The following is a 19,149-nucleotide window of genomic DNA, read 5'->3' as shown; positions in this document are numbered from 1 at the left end:
TAAAAAAAAAAAAAATCAGCCATGGCAGCCAAGATGGAGACCCTCAATCCTTCAGCTTTACCAGATATTCCTCCAAACGTCTCCTACCAATGTCAGCCTGAAACTGTTACCTTTTCAAGTGGAGTGGTCTCGGTGGCGGGCATCACTGTGGTGACTGGGGGCGTTGAACTCTCTTGTAGGTCCTGCATCCTGGCCTTCGGCTTTTGGGGAACTCTCATCGGATTGAGCTGCTTGGCCGTGGGGCTCTGGGACCAGCTGGCTCAGCTTAAAGACAGGACCTCAACCTTGCTGGGCTTTGGACTGGTGATACTTGTGTTCAGTTTTTTGGTGATGGCCAGCGTGCTCATATTTCACCTCCTGACGAAGAAGAAGAGAGGCATCAGACGAGAAGAAAAAAGGGAAGGAAACCAAGTTTTGGTTGAGGAAGGTGAAGTTATAAAAAAAGTCACTGTATAAAGCAGCACTTTGGCGGAAATTGTTGTGAGCTTATCAAATTCCTCTGTGTAATTTTCCTGCTCCAAATATGGAGCATTTTTAACACACATTAGCAGCACACCACACTTCCTGTTTGGTCATATAGGCAGCTCTGCCTTTGCCACCCAGATCCTACACTTATCTCACTGGGAAGTCAAAATAAACACAAAACGATACTCTGTTGTTGTTCTGATAAACTCTATAGAGGTTTTATAAATCTCAACAAATTTATATTAACCTTTGCTTTGGCCAATTTAAGTATTTTAGATTAAAAGACGCAATTAAATACAGTCCAGAGTTCTTAAGTGAGTTTAATTTGCCAACAATATTGCAAAGCCATTTGCTTATCACAGTGGCGGCCAATTCCCATGAAAACATTTTGCAGATCAGTAATACAAAAGTTGTTCAGGCTGCACCTAAAATAATAACTTAACTGCTGATGACACCCCAATATAGCTGCACTGCTTTCATACTAATTAAACATATACATTTATTTTACTCAATTTTAATTTTATTTACTTTAAGGTCATGTTAAACAGAAAATATAAAATATTTTTAATGCATAAAAGGGTTTGTTATTTGCATGGAATAAAATAGTTAGAATTTGTGTTTAGTCCTATTTCACAATATGATGGTATCTTATGCAGTATTGCATTTTGTTGTGTAAGACTTTAAGCACTTCCTGCTGCAAACTCGAATTATAGTGTGTTATAAACTTAAAACAGTTCTTCTTTTTCCTTGTGAGAACGCCAGCTATGTTGTGTTTGGAAACGTCACATGTAAAATGTTCTCCACAACAATGGCACCAAATATGGAGTAGGCAATGAATTATCTGATATGTTCATTTGTTTTTACATTTGCTTTAAGATTTTTATTTGTCTGTCTAAAACAATGTTCTTTTTTATACCTCATTATGTTTAGGTTTATAAAGTTTTAAAGAATATTTCTTCTGAGTTGCACATTTTTAATCATTGGTTAAATTTTTTTACAATGCAAAAGCTTATGTATCAGTATAGAGACAAAAAAAGAATGAAGATGTTATAATGTAATGTATGATATACAGTATAAATTTGTCAAAGCATGTACGAGTGATGTAACAGTAAAATGTCAGAATGAAGGTAAAAGTGTGGTCTTTAGCATTCATTTAACATCTAGATTGTGATGTTTAAATTCTTAACCTTAGCATTACTTAAAAAAACTTATGTGGATGGGTTTGAATTTGGCGATTTGGAGCAATGCACAGTAACCCCACAGGACTGAGCAAGGCAAATGGTCTGTGGGTCTGTACATCTAATCAATGATAGTGATTGATTTTTAAAACAAAAATCAAATTATCAGCTTATCGGTAAATATAATTAACACTAGTAAAACTTTAAGTATATTCTTTCTGTAAAAGTTTGCATATTAAAGTCGAGATAATATACTCTGCACCATATTTGTCACTAAAAGAAACAAATTTTCAATTAGAAACAGTTCTTTCTCTTTAAAAGGAAAATAATTGTTAAAACAATATAAAGACAATACTCGTATATAATGAATTTCTTAACATTAATTAAAACTAAATATCTTTCATCGTTTAAATCATGGCAAAAAGCAGAAGTTAGAAGTTACATGCAGCAAGGAGATTGTCAGATAAAAAATGCGCTGGTATCGCCCCCTGCTGGAGGAAAAACAAACTTCATCTTCTAATTTGCAGTGGATGTTTCTTCACATTCTATATGTATAGTAATATATATTTTGCTAAATTGTTTTATAGAGACTTTAAGTGTGATGTAATGTTGAAAATTTTGCAAAAATAACGCTACAGAGCTCCTTACTGAGACACACATTCAAAATTGCACACACCTGAATATTTGCACCAGCGCCGTTCCAACTGAACATGACACGGGAAAACTCGTTTATTCTCATGCATGTAAGATATTTCAGCAGGTATGAGGCTTGGGAAGGCTTCACCAGGATCACCTGACAACCCGCTGTAACCTACTCAAGTCACGTGTCATCGTTCAAGTTTCAGGAAACCTTTTTTTTCTTTCCGAAAACAAAACTACACATATCCCGCCCCTTTTCCAATCCCATTGGATACGGGCCACAGTGTCGGGGCTCTGATTGGACAGTCAGAAGACATGTCTGCGCACGTAAAATATTGGACAACAACCCCCTTCTTTAAACTGGTTTCAGAAATTGATACCGTCTCCGACGAAAACGCACGAAACAGCTGAGTGATATTCGTTTGTAGAGTAAAAATCAACCCAGAATCGTCGGTGGAGGTAAGTTTGTTGTTAGACAACTGAACATGATAGCCACAGGGCTAGTTTTCTGGCCAACTGACAACTTTGTAAACTTGCTGCCAACGGTCTTCAAGGTGTCCACTGTCAGTCACTTTATTTATTTATACAGGCTGGCAAGACATTAGATATTCAGACTGGGCTTATTTATGCCCTTATTTTAATAACTAATAATGTTAATAACACGAGTCTTTTGCTGGATGCAACCTGTTGCTGATCTATTTGCATTTAAAATTAATCTTATAAAGTTCTGAAATCTGTTTGTGGCTATATTTCACAGAAGAAGGCATGATAATTGGGTTGGTATAGTTACACAAATCCCATTCGTTGGTTGATTTACGTTTATGTTTTTTAAAATGATTTCTGTCCTTTTTTACTTATGCTACTCAGTTTTAATTCAAACCTGCATTAATCCTTCATCTTTGTCAACATTAAACTCAAAAGGTAATCGTCTATATTCATGAATTTATTTAGGGAATATTGCCTTCTTTATTTCATTTTTTGCATCAATTATAGTTTCTGAATCCATGAAAAAACATGTCTAATCAGAGCTATTGGCTAACAACTTGGCATGCAGTAGATCCTCAGCGTAAAGATCAATTTCTCATGTTCTACAGAAGCTAGTGTGTAATATATTTCTGTCATAAATGTTACAAGGAATAAAAGTAATAATAATAATAGGGATGAGTGTGTTACTTAAAAAAAGTAAAACAAATTATTGCTTAGGCTGTCCATCATGCCCTTGTTTGCCAGGTTTGCTGTATAATTCAACTGTAAATAGCAAGTCCTCAGTTTCCCCAACACCTTCAGCGCCATCATTATTCTCAGTTCAAACCCACCCATTTTGTCGCTATGTACTTTAAGCAAGGTATATCAGTTTATTCCTCTGTGTTGTTTGGTATTTTTGTTAAATTATGAAAATAAATGCAAAATTCTCAGTCACAATTGAACACGCTGCTAATGCATTTCCGAAGACTACATGCTACGTCCTACTCTCAGATTTTGGGCCTAATCTCGATATACCAGCAGACTCTCATGAACCACGAAAGATTAGGACCCCTGATGAACCAGTAATTTCTTTGAGAGACCTGCTGTGAGGACGAAGAAGGTCCTGGGTTCGAATCCCAGCCTGAAATCCTTATGCATGGGGTTTGCATGTTCTCTTGCTTTATAAAAGACAGATATTTCACTGATCATCTCTAATAATATTGTTTGAAAAGAATTGCTGTAATTTATTTTACCAAACGGGACTCAGATATTTACGTAATAAAGTAAAACAGAACTTAAAATGGTAGTAAAATACAAGCATTCTAACTGTCTAGTGGTCATGAAACCAAAGAGATTTATTATTTACAAGTTGTAATATAAAGAAAAGCACTAATCACTTTATGTTTTTTGTTTGTTTTTTCAGGATGGGCTCTGAAACTCCTTCAGCCACCATGCAGAGTTTGCTGGCAGGCCTCTGAGAGGATGCTCCATTTACTGGTCTGCAAACAAACCTAATGCTGTGAAAAATGGGTGGTGCCAGTGTTAACAGAAATGTCAGAGAGCTAGCTAGACTAGTTCTATTAGTTGACAAGGAAGTCCACTCCTTTGCCACAGAATTGTAAGAAATTACTGTTGGCCTCAAATTTGGAGGACGTTTTTGTAGTAAATTATACCGAATTTCAAAAACTAAGAAGCCGATGGACTACAGCGAGAAAGTGCTGTGTGGAACGGGGGAGGTGGAGCTGGATCCAAACATTGTGAGTGAGGAGGCAGGAAAACTTTATGCAGAACTACAAGTAAGTATTGTCTTTTTTTTTTCTTAGTGTAAATGTGAGTAAAAATATTATTTGGATGTGGTGAAACACCTGGGCTCTCTTTCTGCTGCTTTACCCTTCCATAGAATGTTATTGAGACTCATGGTGAAGGTGTGGTGGAGTCCCTGGTGCCCACGTTCGTGTGGGTTTTGGAGGGACTGGCTAACTGCAAGGCCCAGCTGAGAGAAAGAGAGGAGGAGGCAGAGAGGGAGAAAGCTGAGCGAGAGGAGCTGCTGGAGAGATACCAAGCAGAGAAAGCTCTGAGGAAGGAAAGTCAGGAGGTGAGAACTGATCCAGCATTAAGTAGCAGATTGATTCATTTAGCTGGGAAATGAAACTTCTCATATTCAAGTGTCCTGATTCCTGACAAAGGCGTGTAGCATTTTTAAACTGCAACAGATTACCACCAACTTGCATAAAATGTACATACAGCTAAAACCAGAAGTTTATACACCGAATAAAAAGACAGTTTACTTTTTCTTTTTTTCACTGTATGAATTAAATCAGACCAAGCTTTTCTTGTTTTAGATCAGTTATGATCACTAAAATTATTTCTATTTGCTAGAGGCCACAATAATGAAGGAACGAATATGTCCGATTTATTTAATAATGTCTAAAAAAATAAGTTTACATACAGAATGATTACCATCTCTGAGTTAACACATCTGAAACATGATGCCTTCTTCTTTGATATGATGGGAAAGTCAAGTGTTTTAGTCTGAAATGTGCAAATCTCCCCTAAAAGAAAATCTTATGACTTTGTGAAGATTGTGGCTCAATCTGGAGTCATTTTGTACAGTGAAACATGTCCTGTACTAACATGGGCTGAAAGGCCACTCTAACTAAAGGGATAACCTCAAGCATAGTTTGCAACTATGTGGTCATAAAGTGGCTTAAGGACAATAAAGTCAATGTTTTGGCATGGCCACCAAAGCCTGATTTCAATCCTAGAGAGAATTTGTGGGAGAACGAGGTGACCTACAAGCCTGACCCAGTTCCACCAGTTCTGTCTGGAGGAATGGACCAGAACTCCAACAAATTATTGCGAGAAGCTTGAGAAACAAACACCCAAGTCATTCAGTTCAAAGGTAACGCTATCAAATCCTGAAGAAATGCATGTAGACTTCTAATTTTGAAGAGATGAATAATTCTGACTTTCTTTCTCTTATGGTTGCGGCATTAACACATTTTTTAATGCTAACTTTCGTAAAACAAGAGAGGTTTGGTCTGATTTAAGTTCAGACAGTGAAACAAAAAGGCTTGTGTCTTTTTATTCTGTGTAGGTAAACTTCTGGATTAAACTGTATATAAGATTTTTTTTTTTAATCCAAAAAAATGAACTTTTCTATATCCCTGAGCTGTTAAATGTTTGTTTCTTTTAGAAATATCTAGAACTGGACGATCAATTCGAACAAGAGAGGCGAGCCATGAGGGGAAGAGAAAAGGATAGAGAGATGCGGGAGAGAGGTCTGGAGAAGAAAGCAAGACAACAAGCTGATCAATGTGAGTTTCTGAGTAGTAAAGAATATACATTTAAGTAAATCCATATTTCCAGAGTTTATCAGTTTTAATTTTTCCACGCAGGCTATAAAAATTCCTGTCTTTTATGTAGTAAAAAACAAAGACTAAACTAGTCATTGATCTATAATTCATGCAGCTCAGAGGAAAAAAAATTTAAAAATTTGTACAGGTTTGTGCATCCATTGACGGAGGGAAGTTGAGGTTCTTCTACGTCTGTAGCTTTCTACCAGAAGTTTGAACGTTTTGTGCTAACAGTGACTCGTGTTTGAAACTATTCACAGTTCTCTTTACCTAGCCCAGTTCCAGCAGCTGCAAAGCATGATGCTGCCATCACTATGCCTTTCTGTGGTTATGTTGCTCTTTGGGAAATATGTTCTTGTTTTGTTGGGTGTTTTTTGGACCAAATATACTCTTTTTGAATTATGGATAAAAGTTTAACATCAGTTTCAACACATGATGTGTAGCTCATTTTCTGCGAGACGTTTGGTAAGAAAGGGCTTCCATCTTTTCACCTTGCCCTATCACTGAGACACGAGGAACACATCCAGGGCTTGACAGAACATCCTCCAGCTCCTTTAATATTCCTGTGCTCCTCTTGACACACACACACCATCAGTTCTCTGGTTTCTTCCAAAGTCATGCAGGTTGGTTTAATAGGCCTAAATTGCCCTCAGGTGTGTGTGTGTGTGTGTGTGTTTGCACGCTGCTGGAATGAACTCCTGTTTCTCTGTGGCCCTGCTGGGATAAAATGCAAATTGGTTGAAAATTAGTGGTAAACCACACGTTTAGACTGTATCTCCATTTATTTTGACTTGAAAGACATCCTAACAGTGCCTTCTGTTTCCTTGCAGTGGTGGCCTTGGAGGAGCAAAAGACAAACCTTTCCAGAGAGCTGAGTACACTGAGAAATGCTCACAACAAGGTCAGATACTCCTCTGCAGCCCAAACATTCTCAATCCTGAACAGAAGTGTGTAAGCGATAATTAAAGACTAAAATGTAATGCCAATACGGAGATCCTAGGGATTTGTACAAATTGTTGTTCAGACTTGAGCTGGTTTCAGTTTTTAAACATTTTTAGTAAAATGAAACGCACAACAGATCAAATTGGACAAGATAAAGGATAAAAGTATGTCTGTGAAATTACATGATCATCATTTTTAATGTATATATATTTTTTTACCAGAACAGTTACTAATCTTTTATTTTAGGTTGTCAAAATAACATTCTGCCCCAGATAAATAATACTGTTAAAATATAAAATTTTCTTTTGTTTACTTTGTTTACCTTCAGTTTAACATGGTACCATTTTTATCCCCTGTTAAGGAAAATATGTGTTGTTTCTAATGTCATTCATTATCTCTCCTTTAGTTGACTAACTCGTATCGAGAACTTCTGGAGAAAAGGAAGGAGTCTGAAAGGGATTCTCCCTTAAGGTGATTTACAGCTCTCTTTTCTTGAAACTCTACTTATTCGGCTCAGTTTCCTATGCAGGAAAACTATAAATTATCCATGGTGGAAGATTTTGTGTGACCCACATGAAGGTTCTAAGATTATTGAGCTTTTCTAAGTGTCAAACCAGCCTGCTGTTTCTGCCTGGACTGTAACAGTGCCTCTATTTACCTCCTAAGATATTAACAGTAGGAAAGAGTCTTGTAAATGTTTAGGTTTGGTTGTAGATGCTGTAAATGAGTCACGAATCATAAGATGATTATTTCTGTTACTTAAGAAGGAGTTTTTTGTAACATCTTCTCTACATGTTTGGACTTAGAAACCATGTGCGTCCCAAGAATGCAGAATTCCCATCTCAAGTGTTATCCGGATCCAGTGTTAACGAAAAAGTGAGTACGACTTTTTTTTCACTGCGGCTACAGCTGCAAGTCTGAAATCGAAAATCTTTACCCATTTTATTTTTGACAAAATAACCCCAGCCCAGTAAGGTTTTAAAATGTTTGTCCTCACCTGTGTTGTGTAATGTTCTCTAACAAACCTCCAAGGCCTTCAGAGAACGGCTGGATTTTTACTAAGACTAAAGTACATAAAGGGCGACTAGGTTTACTAATTTGGGAAATTCTCAAGTTGTGCTTCTCTTTATTTAGGGGTGTTAAAGCAAAAGGGTGTAAATATTTTTGAAAAGTATCTTTTGTTTTACTCCATTCTTATAAGCTGAATCGGTGCTTGTTGTTGGGTTTTTTTGCAGATTATTAGGAGACCACACTCAAACTCTGGCCCACCAGCCCTGAAAGCTCTAGAAGTCAAGGAAGAAAAAGTGTTTGATGTTGCTGAAAAACCTGCGACGGATCAGTTCGTCGCCGACATCATAAGCTCCACGCCTGAGCTGACACAGTTTCACAGCAGTGTGAAAGCAAGGTAATCCTACACCATAAATTGGCTGATAAACTTCTGGGATTTGGATGGAGAGCTTGTGAGTGACTGTAATTATTAACTAAGGCAGAGTTCACTTCAGCGTACCAATTTCTTTTGAGAACATCTGGCTCTTCATGATTTGACTTCCCATTCAGCACCCCTGACAAATCTAAAACCGATGAGCAACTAACTGATGAACTGGAGGACGAGTTGAGGAACTTGGATGAGCTTCAGGCGGAAGAAGTGAAAGGAGACGAGGTGGAGGAAAAGAACCAGAAGGATGGGGAGGAAGGAGAGGAGGTGGATGAAGAGGACTGCATCGAGTGGGACCTTCGCAACACAGACTCTGTATTCTCCGAACTGTCAGAACTGAGTCGAGATTATTTGGAGAGTGTAGACCGAGGGGCCAGCATCAGAAGTAAGTGAGCTTTCATCGATGCTATTGTGATATCTCCCCCAGTTATTCTTTTTTTGAGTTCATGATAACAGAAATAAATATAGCTAACAAAAAAGTTTTTTTTTTTTTTCTCGTTACAGAGATTGTGGCATTGGCTCAATCTTGGTAACAGAGTTTTTTAATTCCTATTAAAGGGCATTTGCACAGTTTAGCTGTTTACGTCTTGGTCATGAAAACACAGATTAAAGTCATACCACTACTTGCTGTCACCAACAAGTGTTTTTAGACAAAAAGTTCTGCTTCTTTTCTCTGTGTAGGCAGTGCAGACCAGTTTGAGGAGATTCTCACCCAGTTTGAAGAACTGAAAGTCCTCCAGTGAGTCTTACATTTACATGCGGTTTTCGTTTGCTGTGGCCTACTAGTGTTTTTTTTTTTTCTTTTTAAGTGTATTTTCAGGTTTCCTGGCATGTGGGTTTGTTGCTTCTGTATATACACTAGTTACACAGAACAGAAGGGAAGTGTGTAGATTTACTGTATATCTCAACCATCATTTAAACATTAAGGAGAACGTTAGGGGTGTGTGCACGCAAATGTTTAGAGCAAAAAAAGAACCTATTTCCTGGTTCCTTAAGCAGTCTTGTAAGCATCAAATTTGCTTTCTTAAGTATGGGGGGAAAAAAATAAATATTCTGTCTGCAGTGAGTCAGTTGAAGCTGCTCGTAAGGCACTGATATCCCGGGTGGTTGAGCTGACCGACGATCGCTCTGCCCTCGCCCTGGAAGTGGCGACTCTTCAGGAAACTGTGGCGCATGTAGAGGGACGGCTAAAGGAGAAGGAAGAGGAAATTAAGAGGTGTGGATTGCATTTCTACATATTTAATTGATCTCAAAACAGACAATTTTTTTTTCTTTTCACCTGAATATATCCTTTTCCTCTTTGATCACTGCTTGTCGTAGATTACGGAGAGAACTGGAAACATGCCGGCCTGAGGATCCTGATGTAAGGAATTATTCCAGTTTTAAGAAGAATTGATTTTTGAATTTAGTAACTATTGACTGTGAATTCTGACCTTTTTAAATCAAATATTAAATCCATGCTTCCCTTCAGAATGGATGCACATCCATGCGTCCGTTCTCTCGCTCTGAAATGGCTCGTGTGGTCATGGAGAAGAACCAGTACAAGCAGCGTCTGTTTGAGCTGCAGGAGGCTCTGAGACACAGTCAGACGATGAGGTAGTTTTAGTCTGTCTCTACGTTTTTTTTTTTGTTTTTTTTTTAGGAATTTCCTAAAGCTATTTGCATATTTATTATATTGATTTATTCCCCTTGCACTGGATTCTTTTTTATTGTTTTTCCTAGAGCAACAAAGGTGGATAAGCTTACAGAGGACAAAAAATCAAGTGTTTGGAAAAAGTAAGTACAATTGCCTATCTATTTATTTAAACATTTTTCTTACCCATAATTTTCTTCACATAAATTACAGTTTAGTTGAAGAATTGAGCTCTGTAATAGCAAAGCAGACTTTGCTCCCATGCATACCTGTCTGGTCAGTAATTAAAGCGAGCTGTAAATGTGTACTGGTAATAAAAAACTAAATATAAATAAAAGAAATACTACAATACAGACTCATAAATCATGCCAATAATAAAACATTGCCTTTCTGCATGCTTTGATATTTGCAAAATGTTAAATATGCTGCTCAGAATATGAGATAAAATATTCTGTTTAATGCATGATGAGTTGTACCTTAGGGACACGCTTTTGATAAACAATGTTTCAATACATCACTCTTTAGTCAAATCACACTGTAAACATAATTATTTTAGTTAAAACAAGCAAGCTTATTCTTAGTCATAAACATATTATTTTACTGTCTAATTATTTGGCATTACCAAATATTACTAAATAGTTTCTTATTTATAGAGCAATTTGTCTAAAGTCAAATGTAACACAAAAGCTTCATGGGAAATGCCTTCTGTCAATTCAGGGCCATCCCTGATAAACAAAATACTCACATTTGCATAAACTCATCCTTAAGACATGGCTTGTAGTTTAAGCAGCAACACAACAGAGGGGTTTCATTTTCAGACTTGTAACCAATTGTTGAATAAACCTTTGCTGCCATAGTTGCTTTTACAGTACAACTAAAGTGAAACCACTTTGGCAGTAGATGCTGATGTTACTTTTATTAATTTTATCAACTGGTTCATATTTTCTGTTTATTCAGATTCAACCGCTTGTTTGGCCTGTCCAAGGAGCCTTTGGTTCCTGCTCCGACTTCCCCGTTGGTTCTGCCAGCTTCCTCACCACTGAGCCGCTCTCCTCAGGGGCCTTCACAGCTACCAACAATTAATAAAACCCAGGCTGAGTGAGCACGTTTTCCTGTTCTTAGCTGATTTATTTTTTTTACAGTGAATGTTAACTCTTGCATACTTTTGCATAAAATGTTAGGAAAATCTTAAACATCCTGTGCAATTTAAACATTTTAGTTTTAAAATTGTTTGAATGAACAAGCAGTGGACATTGTAAGAGGAATAAATCACTTAAGTAAATTGTGACGTACAAAACATTTGCTTTTTTAAAATTCATTAATACAATAATCTTCTAGTGTAATGATGCCTTAATTGGTATTAATATTAGTATTTTTACTCAAATAATATTAACAATTAGCACAGTGAAGCTTGGACGTTTATTTTCTTGGAAATGTAGAATTTTGTCTTGCCTAAGAGATTTCCAGATGGCTGACAGCAACTTTGCTGTAATCTGTTTAGCCTTTCTGTTATCTGCTGAAAGTCTTGATCTCTCTTGCAGCCTTAACCACAGAATGTAGAGAGAGAGTATAAAAAACACACTTGTTTTAAATTATTCCACATTTTTAATCAATAAAATCTGTGTAAATGTCAAGTGGTTAAAATCCTTTTTCTCCAGATCTGCTGCTCCTGCTGGAGTTTCTCCGCGCGCCCGGAGGAGGGAATTCTACAGAGACATCCGCTCCCATGTTTGGGGAACTCTAGGAAAGCGACACATACATGGCTGGAGTTTGCCACTGGCAAACACTCAGGTACTCCTCAGGCTGCCGTTTCACTATTTGCTTCCTACCTGCCTACCATTAATGCTGCTTAAAAATTGCGGGAAATTACACAAGCGCTAATGCATGAGGATTAAATGTGATTACTCCAGGAGTCTGGTGAGCCCGTTCCAGAGCCTAAAGATGTGCCCGTCTTAGTTCAACTCAGACTCTTGGACCAAAGGGACTCCACCGCCAAGGTAAACTCCCAAATGTTAACATCACACCTTTTGGAGTGAAACTATCTTCTGACTTCATTTTTCCTGTGCAGCTCAACTGTGCTGTTGCAGTCACACCTGAGATCTCAGGAGAAGCCACAGTAAGTTTGTTTAATGCGTCTTCTAATGACTCCTCTCCACCCGGTCATGATTAACACCGCCTAAGCACAAGTCTGCTCATGCCGCTCATGTGTCCACGTTGTGTCATCCCTGCCCTGCCAGTGTTCTGTGTGGGTTGTTTCGGGTCCTGCCTCGTGCAGTGAAATCACGGTGATTGACCCAGCACGGTCCAACACAGTACTGGATCAGTTCAGCCTCCCTCCCACAGCCCCTGCCCTCTGCGTCTGTGCTGTACCCCCCACAGGTCAGTCCTGCATCAAATGGCTGCAGCGTCTTTGTTTTATTTTTTTTCTCTATTGATTTAATGTTTTGCTGAAATCGCTTGGAAATGACTCGCCGTTTTCCTTTGACACGTTCTGGTTGGTTTTGTTTTGTCAGAAAACTCGGCAGGGACTGTGTGGATTGGAACTCAGGAAGGAAGGTAGCATTGGCTGAGAAAGCAGATCTCTTCCACATGAAACACGTTTTCTTGACCCTCATACACAGCTCCTTTCCTTCATCTCCTGTCTTTGTTTTGCAGTATTCTAGTACATCCAGCTTCTGCAGGAAGGAGGCGATGTGTGCAGTCAGTATGCCTCACAGAGGGTGTGCATTCTCTAGTGTGAGTACGGTCTGCTCTGTGTTTACATATTGGATTTTAAAAACTTATCCACAGATATTCCCCCCCATACTAAAAGTAGTCTACATTATGTTGACTCAACTTTACAGGTACTCCAACAATCAGGTTATTGCTGGTTTAGCTGATGGTACTCTGGCATTTTTCTCTCAAACTTCAGGTAATCGGCATATTGGCTTCTCATGTTTTGCGGTATTAATGTTCAGCGACAGAAACGATGAGATGTTGTGCGTTTGGATCCACAGACGGATGGAATCTGCAGTCGCACTCCGTGATGCCTCTTGGAGTAAACCCTTTGCAGCCCATTCGCTGCTGCCTCGTAAAAGGCGCTCGTCTGTGGGTTGGATACTGGAACAAAGTTTATATCATAGACACTGACAACAAGAAAGTAGAGGTGAGAAACGGAAATGTTCTCTAAAATATGGTGCTGACTGTCTTATAAAACCTGTATCGACTTTTTTAAGTGTTTTTCAATTTTAAATGTAATCATCTTAGAACCAGGATCTCACTATTTATTTTAATTTGAAACCATCTACATAATTGGATTATGTTTGTTTGATTTAATTATTAATTTTGAGATTCATATTAGACAATGCATGACATCCTTAGACTGTAGCACTGTGGCTATATATATATATTCTTTTTATTCGAATAAATATTTACACCATCATGCAGAACACACTTGATGCTTCACAAGAAGAACTTCATTTCATCACGTTTGGATCATCTTCCAAACATTTTCAAATATACCAGCTCAATATTAGGGTGGCTTCCTGTCAAGATTAGCTAGAAGGTCTGCAGTAATATTGATTCGGTGCTGAGCTTGTTTCTGAGGAATCATTTCAGCCATGGCAGTTATCCAAAACTCTCATAACTAAGATGATTCCTCAGAAACAGGATCAGCACTGGATGGAAAAAGAAGCCAAAGTGCAAGAAAGGAACTTTGAAACAAGGGATGATTCAAGACTTTTGCACTTCTGACTTCCGTGTGCATATGTATTTAAACTTGCTGTATTTGTATTTGCCATCTTTATTTCTCATCTTTCTTCCCAGCAAGTATTTTCCGTATCGGAGCGCAGTGAACAGCAGGTCCGTTTCCTGTGTGCTGGAGGAAGTGGGGTTTGGACGTCCTGCAGACTTGACCCAATCATCAGGCTGTTTGACTGGACTACTGGGCGACCGCTGCAGGAAGTCGACTTCACATCTTTGGTCACTAAAACACTAGGTGCTTAAACTGTGCTTTTTTTTTTCTCATGACCCTTCCAGTTTTACTGAAACAGTGTTACATTTATTTGTCATCAGTTTGTTTTCTTTTAATTTGCGACCAACTCCATTTAGTTTATGGCTTTTTTTCACATTCCTGTTTGTGTTGCAGGTCAGCCCTTCTTGACGCTCTCGCCTCTCCAGATCTCCTCCCTCTCCATCATCTCTGGCCGTCTGTGGGTGGGCACCGGTGGTGGCGCCATTTTCTCCATCCCCCTGTCAATAAGTATGTCAAAATGATTCCATTTAATATCATTAGAAATGTGCTCTGGTATTAAGGGAACCAATTGTCCACAGCGTCGGAGGATATTTCCATCCCATACTGCTCCACTACATCAGTCCAGCTGTCATATCACGGACACAGACAAGCAGTTCGATTCATCATTGCTGCTCCTGGTAAGAAATTAAGAGCTGTTACTATAATGTAGTACATTTTTATTTTCTTTCTTTAAATAAATGTCAATTTATTGCAATCTTAAAGGCTAGAGTGTTCTAAAATTATGACACCAGATTAAAATCTAGCTATATTTTCAGGAATATAAGCAGAACACTGTCTGATCAACTTTTCAGACCATAAAAACAATAAATTCACTAACCTAATGACAGAAATCTACTTTTAATGTCTGTAAATATACATTTTTTTAATAACATGAGCATCCCGTCTTGTCCTTACAGGCTGTTTGATCACGTCTCCTGGCAGCAGCCATGTTACCACTGCTCAGCTCATCCTCAGCGGAGGAGAGGGCTACATCAACTTCCGAATAGGTGAGTTCAGTTTGAACACTAAATGGTGAGTGAGGAGCGCAGCCAACGCTTCCATAAACGCTGAACAAAACTAACCTTTTCAGGAGACGACGCAAGCGATGAGTCGACTGAGGTGTCTCAGTCGACGCCCCAGCGGTCTGAACGTAGTCACATGATCATCTGGCAGATTCCCGGCCCTTCTGTGCCCAACCCTTCGCTCTGAATGTCCAGCTCCTGAATCATGTCGGATGTAAACGAGCATTTACAGCACCAGAGCCTCCTCTCAACGGTGCACTGATCTGAACAGAAATCTCACAGTGGCAACAAAAAGCCTTTGAGATGTGATTTTTTTTTTTGTATATTTCTAAGTCCTGTACGTTGTTTGTTTGACTAGATTATGTCTTTCTATGTGCCTTCATCTGATTTTTATACCCAGTCTGTATTTTTCATCGGTTATCAATTTTTGTTTTAATCTGATAAACTTTTGCACAAGCGATGAATTCAGGTTCACAAACACTGAGATCTCCAGTAGAACAATCCTCCATCCTTGGATCATGAAGCTTGGTTTATCTTGGTTTGCATAACTTCACTGGCATACTGGATGCGGGTTTGTTTCTTCTTTAAGCATAAAGACAATCATGTCAGAATCTTTTGACGCTGCATTCAAACTGGGAACTTGATGTGTGGTCTTGTGTCCTGGGACAGGTATCAAATCCTGCCTCTTAAGTCCAAGTGGAGTAATTGCAACAACTTGCACATTATAAATGCGTCTGTGTAAAATGTTCTCTTGAATCTCTTTAAGAAATTATTTATTTTTCCTGTTGTTTGCCTAATGAATCAAAGTGTTTCATGTGATTTCTTAGTGCTTGTAAAATAAGGGAGAGATGTTCTTTAAAGTGTCGTGTACAGTATTAGTGTGGCATTACAAGTTTAAGCAAACGTATCACAGAAGCCTCCTTTTTTTTTTCTTTTTTTTTTTTTCTTGGACAGACTAAAGTATAGGTTCTCAATCAAATCTTGCAGCATTGGTCATTTTTTATGTTATTGTGTAAATCTCTATCCAGATTCATGTCACTAAATTAAAATGTATTTAAAAAACCAAATCAGTTAAGGTAAAACACACAATGCTATATTTCAAGTCTTTATTTCTGATGATAGCTTCCAGCTTAAGCATGTTTAAAAATTTGCGACTCTGGAAATTACAATATTACTTTCAACTGCTTTAGATGTAGATTTTTTGTTGTTATTATTATTTACTGACTTGACATTGTTTTCCAGTAGAGAGTTGATAACACATTTGGCAAAAAGGGTAAGCCACTAAAAAGAAGCTGGCTGTTCAGACTGCTTTGTAGTAATGTAAAGTTCAGTGGAAGGAAAAAGTGTAGTAGGTACACAAGCAGTAGGGATAACCAGAGCTTATTTTCAGGTCTCCCTTGAAAGAGTTTCTTGAGCATTTGGTGTGGTGGGTATTTTCCAGGCATGTTGTGCCATTTTATAGCACAAAGTCAAATTTAAAAAAATTTATATTTATGACTTTGAGAGAAAAAAACATGAATGAAACACTTTTTTTTAGTGTGAAGATCCTCAGATGATTTGGGGTTCCATATCATCTGCTGGTGTTTTTTATTGTATGTCTTATTAAAAACAAAACAAAAGAAGTCCATAATCTGTTACAGGAACTGTTAGAGCACGCTTCCCTTTACTGACGAGCTTGATGAGGATGTTTTCATTTCCCAGCAGAACCTTGGACCTGCCCAGACTGCCACAAGCATCAATACCAGCTTTAATGATCATGGTGTTGCTATACTTGATTGACATGCAAACTGGTCTGACCTGAACCCCAATCTAGAGCATTGGCTACCAAACCTGTTCCTCAAGTACCCCTGCCCTGCATGTTGAGATGAGATGAGTCTCTGCTCCAGCACACCTGATCCAAATGATCGCCTCTGCAAACACCAAATGCTGTGGAAACCTTTTTATCCACCATCCATTTAAGTCAGGTGTTTGGAAGCAAGGAAACATTTAAACGATGCAGGGCAGGGGTACTTGAGGACCAGGACTGGGAACCATTGCTCCAGGGGATCGTCAAGTGGAAGATGAGGACACCAGACGCAGCAATGCAGACAAACTGGAGGCCACTATTAAAGCAACTTGTGGTTCTTTAACGTATTAGCTGACCCAAAGGGTTTGGGTTTTCATCGAGTGAGACCCATAATCATCAAAAATAAGTAGCAATAAATATATATTGAAATATATTACTCTATTTACAACGAATATATGTGAGCATAACTTTTTGAACAGATTTACTGAAATTAACTTTTTGAGGACGTTTTAAATTATTGAGCTATACCTGTAGCAAAGAATAACTTAACGAGGCAGCTGAGAAAAGACATTCATTGATAGTTTTAATATCAAAGACTACATAAACTAGTGCATGTGTGCATACTTAATCAAAACATACATATTCTGTAAAGGTTGACGGGCCTTTTTCTAATCAAAAAACCGACAGAAGGAAAAGCCCTGAATTCTGCTTTTGTTTCAAGTCATTTGGCTCAACAAGACTCAAAACCAGGCCGATGCCTCCACCGTTTAACTGGGACTGCTGCGCAGCGTGGGGAGCCTCATCCTCCGGCTGACCGAGCGAGCCAGTCGGTCCATAGCAGAACCCATCCGTCCACGCGGGTCTTTTTGTAAATGCAGACCTTCGATGTTGCCGCTATACCAAAGCACCCAGCCGGCCATGGAAAACAGCACCAACAGAGCTCCGGAGTACACCAGCAGATCCCCAAAGTCTTCGCCCTGGATCTCTAGGGAAGCGAAGACGCCTACCAGCAGGGACGTCGCACCCAGCACGTCCATCACCACGGCAAACACCAGAGCGAGCTTACAATGGGACAACCCGTCATACTTCTGTCCCATGGCTGGGCTGAAAGAGAAGGACGAGCTTATTTAGACATCAGTGTTGTGTATCATGCTGGCTGTTCACACTTGTGAGCTCTTGCTCATCGTATAAAAATGGGTGGTCTTGTCCTGCATCCTACAACACCCCAACATCTTTGGCGGAGATGTGTAAACAGACAAGAAATGAATCCAGCTTTTAATCAAATTACATTTATCCATCAAGGAAACAATTCCACATTTATTTTGAACAAAAATCACTGATGCTACACTGATCCTAACCCCTGTTATTAATGCTTTGGTTTTTGCTTTGTTTTGTGTCTTTCTATAGCACCCTGACCTGGTTCTCTCCTGTATGCAACGAGGAGCTTTTACAAGCGAAACCCTATTGCAAAGATATGTAACATAACATAAAGTAGCTACCCAAAAAAATGAGGAAAGCAGTGGCACCAGTAGTTGTGTCACAAAAATCATTAAAACAACATTAAAAAAATAATAATAATTAAAAGTTAAAAGTGAGTTTGGATTTTGAATCGGTTTAATTTGGTTTGAGCTTGTCGATACAGAAACAACTCACAACAAATGTCTCCTCTGGTGAACTTTAACTACAAATGCGACTGAAAAACATCATTATTACATGATCTGAAAGGAAGCATAATGAGATTCTCTATTAACGAGATAAAGGTAAAAATACAAAAGAAATGTGATCATAAAAAACTGCAGGACATGTGTCGTAACTCTGAATGTCGTTTTAGCACATGCTTACTCTGGTCTGGCCAAAACAGTTACCACACCTGTCCTGATAAGTCATCACATTTTATTTTGAAAGTAAGCTTAAAACGAAACCTCATTTGAAAGATTTTAATTGTTTTTTTTTTTTTTTTTTTAGAAAAGATTAATCACTTACCGATTTGTTAGGAAGGCGAATGTTTGGTATTAAATAAGTAAATCCGGACCAAGATCGTATGTTGTCCGCCTCTCTGTGTCTTGTGTGGGAGAAACCAGCCGCCGAAACCTGACACCTTGTCACCTGTTTAACCTGTCCGGCAGTTTTACCCAACAACGCCAACAACAAAGGGCACAGCTGGGATCTTCCTCTTTCACATTCTAAAATTGTGTCATTGAATTCTTTACGTAAACTTAGTAGCAATACGGTTAAGTAAACACTTGTCAAATAATGTACAGTTATTTAAGATAATATGACAGAGCGGAAAAATAATGTACATTTTTTTGAGAGTGTTGAAGTTAGCATTTGATTCAGCTGTTCACTAAAGGTCTATTCCACTGAATTTCATGAACTCGTGACCAACGTCGATCTCTAGAAGAGGTGCAGTTTCATACACCTCAAACTATGTTCGTTCTTTCACCATAAGACAAATA

General features: G+C 38.5%; 1 protein-coding gene and 1 long non-coding RNA gene across 2 annotated transcripts; one reads left to right on the top strand and one right to left on the bottom strand.

The window, feature by feature from the left end:
- The first annotated feature begins 2,615 nt into the window (after positions 1-2,615).
- LOC103478052 (C-Jun-amino-terminal kinase-interacting protein 4) lies at positions 2,616-15,655 on the top strand. Its single transcript, XM_008431525.1, has 28 exons — positions 2,616-2,741; positions 4,171-4,543; positions 4,648-4,842; positions 5,944-6,064; positions 6,934-7,004; positions 7,452-7,516; positions 7,852-7,921; positions 8,281-8,450; positions 8,603-8,865; positions 9,162-9,219; positions 9,544-9,696; positions 9,801-9,843; positions 9,952-10,076; positions 10,203-10,256; positions 11,071-11,211; positions 11,772-11,904; positions 12,024-12,110; positions 12,182-12,229; positions 12,351-12,492; positions 12,627-12,669; positions 12,769-12,849; positions 12,957-13,024; positions 13,110-13,258; positions 13,918-14,089; positions 14,240-14,353; positions 14,425-14,523; positions 14,803-14,892; positions 14,976-15,655. Exons 2-28 carry the CDS (start codon positions 4,445-4,447, stop codon positions 15,092-15,094), a joined length of 2,973 nt encoding a protein of 990 aa, XP_008429747.1. The 5' UTR covers positions 2,616-2,741; positions 4,171-4,444; the 3' UTR covers positions 15,095-15,655.
- Positions 15,217-19,061, bottom strand: LOC108166992 (uncharacterized). Its single transcript, XR_001777391.1, has 2 exons — positions 18,677-19,061; positions 15,217-17,797 (listed from the first exon to the last, which is right to left on the bottom strand). It is a non-coding gene; the product is annotated as an uncharacterized LOC108166992 (long non-coding RNA).
- Positions 19,062-19,149: the final 88 nt, after the last annotated feature.

This window comes from Poecilia reticulata, linkage group LG16 (assembly GCF_000633615.1).
Source record: "Poecilia reticulata strain Guanapo linkage group LG16, Guppy_female_1.0+MT, whole genome shotgun sequence".
NCBI classification, from domain to species: domain Eukaryota; kingdom Metazoa; phylum Chordata; class Actinopteri; order Cyprinodontiformes; family Poeciliidae; genus Poecilia; species Poecilia reticulata.
This window is presented reverse-complemented; position numbering and strand designations above follow the sequence as displayed.